The sequence below is a fragment of the Netta rufina genome, assembly GCF_964035555.1.
Source record: "Netta rufina genome assembly, chromosome: 4".
NCBI classification, from domain to species: Eukaryota; Metazoa; Chordata; class Aves; order Anseriformes; family Anatidae; genus Netta; species Netta rufina.
Genome location: NC_140127.1, coordinates 47805369 through 47812667, shown reverse-complemented (window position 1 = coordinate 47812667; position 7299 = coordinate 47805369). Strand labels below are relative to the sequence as shown.

Sequence of the window (7299 nt, the reverse complement as noted above, 5' to 3'; positions counted from 1 at the left end):
AGCTGGATGCTACACTAGCAGTGATATTTTTGTTGTCTGATATCAGAAGAAAGTTGTAGACATTAGTAACAACTAGCCTTACAAGCTGAAATGTTACCATAAATATTGTTCAAACAACTCCGTTTTGGCCACTCTGAGAAATTCATAGAAGCAAATGAAGGAATGTTCTCCTCTCCATTGGTGAGTGTGGTATAATTGTGTCAGGGTACTGGGCATTGGTGGTATAATTGTGTCAGGGTACATAATTACATAGTTCTCTTTTTCCCTTACTTTGCAATAAAGGGAAGGTAATCCCATTTTAATCAGGTCTTTGCTGCAACTCAGTTCAAGAGCGGTGAGTCATCACTCACTGCAGGGGGGTTGTCCCTGGCTTAAGCTGTTGACAAAGAAGGCTGAATTTTGCTTTCTTCTTGTATTAAAGTTCAGGTAGTATGCAAGTTGCTTATCTTTTTCCAAACAGAAACACCTTGACATTTTTTATTTTGTTAGAAATCCCTTACAAAACAGGAATTTCACATCCCAGTAAAGAAATTCTGCTAGGCATGAGTCTTTTAGAGAGTTCATAGCATGTTTCACTTAATCTCATCATTGCAGGGCTCTTCGAGATCCTCCATCATCAAATCTTGCTGGTTATTCATCCAATTTCCTTTCCGAACTGGCTTCCCCTCCACTTTAGCATGTTGACAATCTTGATCCTGGGGTGTCTGGTAGGTGGCAGCTGGCAAAATGGCATTGCTTTGGCCTCGCTGGGAATAGATGTCCCTGTGAATGATCTTCCTAGAGCAGAGCTGAAATTTAAAGGCTGCCTGAAAGCCTCTGCGAAAGTTTTCATTAAAGAAACCATAGATGATGGGGTTGATGCTGCTGTTGAAAAAGGCCAGCCAGTGAGCAAAAGGATAGATATAAATGTTGATGATCTGCAACTGGACATCTGACAGGTTGGCGTAGTCTGAGAGCATCATCAGAGTCCACAGGGGAAGCCAAGACAGGGTGAAAAGCAAAGCTACGATAATGAGCATTTTGATGACTTTTTGTTTCTTCTTAGACACGCTGTGTCGCTGCTCCTGGCTGTGCTTTCCCACTGTGGGCATTGCTGTGTTAAAGAGAGCAATGCCTATCCTAGCATACATGATAACAATGAGCAACAGGGGAGCAAGATAGATGTTGGCAAACAGAACCGTTGTATAGATCTTTCTCATTCCTGCATTAGGCCAGTTCTCCCGGCACCAATATACAGGGCGGGTTTTATTGCCATAGCCAAGGATCACCCTGAAATGCTTCTCTTCTTGTACCTGCAACATGACTGCAGAAGGACACATGATTGTGATGGCCAGAATCCAGATGACTGTTATAATAATGATTGCAGTTGAGATGGTCAGCTTCTGTTTAAATGGATAAACAATGCATCGAAACCTGCAGCAAAGACACCCAGGGGCATATATGGAGAAGATGTTTAGAGAAAGCTTAATTAAACAGGCAAATAAATTGTTTAAAAATCGCTTTTTTTTTTTTTTTAGAAGTATGGGTGGAATCATCCTGCATAAACCAGTGGAGTTGCATTTAATTGTTCCATTTAAGTATTTTGTTGAGAAAAACAATCTAAAAAAAAAAAAAGTCAAATTTATTGTTAAAATTTCTTTGCTATGATCTGTCTCCTTATCAGCCTGCTGCTGCTGCTTCAGGTAACTGTGACAGCAGGTACCAGTGCTTCTGTTATCTTTTCTATTAGCTTAGTAGCTGGGGAGCTAACCAACTCTAGGCAGCCAGGTATAGCCCAGGCGTACCATTTTTAAGAGATACCTGTTGAGGAACAAATTGCTGTGACTGCTCTTTAGACTTTGGCACACTTTTTTATTTATTTTTTTTACTTTTCTTTTCTAGATTTAGGAGCTAAACCAATTTAATCTATTGCAGGGTTGCATGAATTAATGAATCCACCTCAGTATGATCGTGTGGCCTGAGGAAGATGGAAGTGACAGTTTGCCATTTCTGCATCATCTTACCTGTCTACAGCAATTGCAACCAGAGTGAAGACAGAGGCAGAGACAGAGATTCCTTGGACCATCCCACTCATCTTGCAAACCATGCTCCCAAATGGCCATCCTGGAAGGAAACAGGCTATTGAAATTGCCTCCATTTCATTGCAGCACTTTTCTTATATGCATAAAAGGAAATTTTTGCCCCAGAACTAATACATTTATTTTGCTTTGGCAGGACATAGTAGGAGTTAGTGAGTCAAAAGTTATGTAAAAAAATGCTTTGCCAGATGCCTAGGTAAGTTTCTGATGTCCCAAAAAGCAGCAAAACAATATGTTGCTTTTCAACATCACATTAAAACAGGATGTCAAGATAAGAAAGGGGCTTGACCACTACAGTTGATTGCTCTCTTCATGTGGCTCATTGCATCCACTGAGTCTTCCTAACATATAACCTAGTTGTGGGATAATCCATTGCTAAAGATCCTGGTTGTGGAAATCAGCAAGGACAGCCCCAGTCAGAAGGTATGTTAGAAGTTTGTCTTCCTCACCTGTTCCATCTCCTAACTTGAAATGCCTATGGAACTCCCTCAGAAATGGTAGCATGCAAGTGGGGCTACTGATTTCTCAGTTTAAGGTGAGCTTCATGCTTTGTCACTAAACACATTGCATAGTGAACCCCTTGAGCCCAACCTGCAAAATGAAGGCTTCACATTTCCCCCTAGCTTTCTCACTGGGGTTTCTATTCTGAATGCCAGGGACAGAATAAAAGAGCAATTTGTATTGGTCACTGTCACATGCACTTAACACTTGGGTTCCTCAGGGAGGACTCAGAAATTAAGGCAAATACCCCTCAAGCCCTTTTTGCTATATGGTGTGAACTGGCATACCTGCAATGATGTTGTCCAGGAGGGTGGTGGGCATACAGAAGATTCCCACTAGTAAATCACTGACAGCCAGGTTTAAGATGAAAAGATTTGTGACTGTACGCATGTGTTTACTCCGCAGAACAATATAGCAAACCACTCCGTTGCCAACCATACAAAGCAGGAAGATTAAGAGGTATGAGATGATGAAGACAGCTGCCACTGAAGGCTGATGAAGGTAGAAGTCCACGTAGGAGACGTTGCCTTCAAAGTAGAGGTACTTGTATGTCCCATTATAACTCAGCAGGTGAGGCCAATCAAATGAAGAATTTAAGTCCATTTTCTTACTCATGTTGTAATGTTCCTAGAAAGATATTTTTGAAAAGGTCATTATAGTATGTTTGAAATGGATTTGAGGAAATGTGACTACTTTGGAAATGCAGTGTGCTGAAATTCATGCAAAGCTGTATGTATACTCATCTCTCTGCACCTTACTTTAATGGTCCACGTTCTGCATCCCCATCTTCCCCAGATACTATTAGTTTGATTTTTACAATGCAGGCATATAAAAATGAACAGTAAGACTACTAAAGTTTTTTTTTTTTTTTTTTTTTTTTTTTTTTTTTTTTTCTTTCTGCAATCTCCATAAATGAAGTCCTTCCCTTCACAAAGAAGAAGAAAGTCAGACAGGATGTAAACAAGCCTATTGTGATGTGTCAAGTAAACAAAGAAACAACCTAAGCAGTTTATTTTAAGGAGAAAAAAAAAATCAGAATTCTTGAGAAATCCATTTATTCAACAGCTTGAGTAATCTAATGCTTAGGGGACAGTGAGGCTGCTGAGCCATTAAGAACAGTAATTAAATTAAAGCTTTCAGAAGGCACCAACTTTCTGCCTGAATGTATCCAAACCCAATCCCATTTAACTGAAAAGAAGATGTTTATGTGTACAACTGATATTAGGCCACAAGTGATTTTGCTTTCCTGCTTACAATCTATGTAGATCAGGAGAAAAGTTGGGAAACACAGAATACTACTGTGCTTAAAATGTACTGAAGCATAAGATCTGTTTTCTAGCTCTGTTGCTGAATTTGTATCATTTGGGGGAATTCATTATCTCTTCATGTTGTGGTTTAATCATTAAAAAGCCTGGGTAATACTTTTCCCACATTAGGTATTCACTCTGTAAAGAAAATATCTTATTAGATTCAAGTATTACATTGCAGTTGGCAAAATCTACAGGCTTTTTCTTGGAGACACTTATTTTGAGGTCTGAACTCTCTTGAAATTGGTATCTTCTCTGTTTCAAGCCATAAGTATCTATATCTTTTGTGTTGTAGTAGCAATGTTTTTACTGGTGGGATGGTTCAAAGATAAGGGGTACAAGACCGCTTGGTATTGGTGCAAGAATCACTTTATCAGATACAGAATTTGTGTGCCTTGAACTTACTAACTTCCAAACATAACTCACTGAACTTAACTTTGTAGGCTACAAACTATTTTCTTGCCTTGTAAAACCTATAGCTCTACATGACACTGCACCAAAATTCTAAATCAAGTCTTAACCATGGCAAACTTTTAATGTGTTTATTATATATATGGCATAGAAATTGTATCAGCCTCCAGTAACAAGTCAGCACTGGCTTCTTGATGTTTACAGTTGTCACCAGGTAACATAACTTGCAAGAAGCATTTGAATATATTTTTCCATATTTATTTTATCTGCCAGAGGGAGATTTTGAAACTTAGGTAAAGGGAGCAGGGAAAATGATCACGTTTCCATCTGCTGATGGCTTTTGGATGGCACTTAATTAAAATGGGTTCTGGGGTTACGTTTCTTAAATAGGTGTATTTATATAGATACCTAAAGGGGCAGAAGGAAGGAACTGTCCCTGACTTAAAAGAATAGCAAAACTAACTCCTGGCAAAAGGCACCAAATTAATGTGTGGGAGCAGGTAAGTTCAGAACACTTCCCAAAATCTTCAGTATAAATGGCATTTAAATTGAGGCACAAGGATCCAAATCCTGATGAGGTTGTACATAAGGGAAGCAAAGTGCTGACTTTATCTCTTTTCTTATGAAAGAAAATTCAGAGCTGGCCCTTTTTTGTGCAACTATGGTTTCAGCTGCCTCCCTAGATTCCAAACGCTGAAGGTGGTTTTCCAGTATTTATGGAGTAACAAAAGAAGGTGATGTTCTACTGTCATTTCTAGTAGAGCAGCCCTCTCCCCAGAAAAAGAAAATGAGTGTTAGGTAATGTTGCCAAAAAGATGGGATATTTTTCTTCATTCTTCTTGCTGGGTTTTACTTAAAGACTTTCTAATTAAGATTCCGTCTCTGCCTGCTTTTCCCTGGTATATTTATTCACATCTGTTTGCCAGGACAGTATTGCAGTTTTTGTGTGTGTGTTGTGTTTTTTTTTTTAAATATATATTTTGCTTGTCAATGAAATTCAGCCACATCAAAACCTCTGTAAGTGCTTTACTTCCAGTAGGAAGTGCAGTGAAAAAAAAATATTTATTCTGGTATGCCCCATGTTTGGAACAAACAGAGTAGTGGAGAAAAAAAAAAAAAAAAAAAAAAAAAAACAATTTTATCGTATCTTCTGTCTTTTTAGAAGTCAGTAACAATACAATGCTTACAGTGGGTCTGTATTTTTATATATTCTTTATATATTTTAACAAATCAGTATATAGAAACTAGTCATACTAGTTGTGTGTTCTCTTTGGCTGCTCTTATGCAGAAAGACTGTATTTTTGATTTTTTTTTTTTTAATTTCAAAATAGTTTCAAAACAAATGAAAATATTTTTATTCAAATATTTAACGTACCTGATGTTTTAACTAGCCAGAGATCAGAGTCAGCTACTGTAGAAGGTTTATTAATGTCAATTTTATTATTCACTTAAGAAAGCAGTTACTAATGAATTTGCATACAAACATGCCCAAGATGAACAGTGAGAGCAGAATTCAAAAATAAACATTAGGCAATAGCTTACACCATTCATTTAGTCACAGATTTGGAGCTGTGCTTTATAAATCTCAGGAGATGCTATGTCACTGAAATCCCATTTAAAGCTCAGCATCTCTTGTGCTCCCTTTTGGCTCCCGACAAGAAATAGATTTATTGTTGCTCACTTTGCTCCTCTACCCCAGACAGCTTCTTAGGGTAGTAAAGTGCAGGAGGCCAAGCTCTCCGTACCCAGGGAGATGATGGAGATGACAGTCTGGATGAGAGGCAGTGGTTATAATATGTGCTTCCTTCACCAGGAAAGGCAGTGGAGTGACCTTTCTGCTTGGCATGGCTATTCTGGGTGAGGCCCAAACACGTACCGGCAATCTAAAATGCCAGCATTTGGCCTGTAGCTCTAAGTCATTTATAAGGCTGCCATCAACGGTATTAATCAAGTTAAAAATGCAAGGGTTCTTGGGTTCAGCCACTGTTATCCACTGTCTATTGCTGAGAATAAGTAAGAGTTTGGTTTAACAGTGGAGGTGTAATAGTTACGGAGCAGACGGTGCCATAATCTGACACTTGGTATTTGTTTGGAGCAAACAAAGCAACAGATGAAGGTCCTGTAGACTAATTGCTCCATTTCACATAGTAAATACAAAAGTGTGAGAAAATGGGAGTTCTACTCTACACGGAGCAAGCACGAGACTAGTAGGTGTCACACACAGCTTTTGGGTTTGGCAAACAGTAGCTATCCAATCTCAACCAAAAGTTTGGAAACAGTCAGGCCCCTTGTCCATTCCCATCTAACAAAAATAGATGTGTGTTTGGCTTCTTTTTTTTGTTGTTTTCTCTGAGGTTCTTTGGTCTTGGGAATGCAAAACCTTGAGGGTCATTCCTATGCAGTGGCAGGATTTTAATGAATTCAATTGAATTCCGTTCATTAATACAACTGAAATTATCCCTTTTCATATTAAAAGCATAATTTTAGAATACTTTAGATATTAATTATTCTTTGGATGCTTTTCATGGATTTGGTCTCTTTTTGACAATGTGTTTATAAAGCAACCACTTTCAATCTTTTCAGTAAGGAACTCTGGAATAGTTTTTGTTTGTAACTGGTGAACGAGAAATTGCAAACAACCTCAAGGCACAATTGGAGTTGTGCCTATTTGTCTTACAGAGACTGATTACACAAATGAAACTTTGTACCACTGAAGCTGTACCAAATACAATGAACTTGCCATACAAATACTGTGTCTTACAGGAGATGGCAAAATACACAAATTTTTATTATATTGAAGCTGAGGGGGATAGGATTGGCTGAAAGAAGAAATGAAGGTAGTGCATTGTGTTTTAACAAGCTAAACAGACAGTGATAAATAATTGAGCGAGGTACAGAAGATAGCAGCACAAGTCATCTAAGAAAAGGGAAAAAGTAATGTAATGCATAAATATCATATGATGATAAATAAAAGCAATTTGCTTCCACATGGTAATTTGATA

The 7299-nt window shown here is 38.2% G+C and overlaps 1 protein-coding gene across 1 annotated transcript; it reads right to left on the bottom strand.

Annotated features, from left to right (window-relative positions):
- Positions 1-572: 572 nt before the first annotated feature.
- On the bottom strand, positions 573-3194 carry NPFFR2 (neuropeptide FF receptor 2; the record flags this gene model as incomplete). The annotated part of the gene is made up of 3 exons (XM_084285674.1): positions 573-1413; positions 2004-2103; positions 2867-3194. The coding sequence occupies 3 exons, from the start codon at positions 3192-3194 to the stop codon at positions 573-575; spliced, it is 1269 nt and encodes a 422-aa protein (XP_084141800.1).
- Between the last annotated feature and the right edge of the window lie 4105 nt (positions 3195-7299).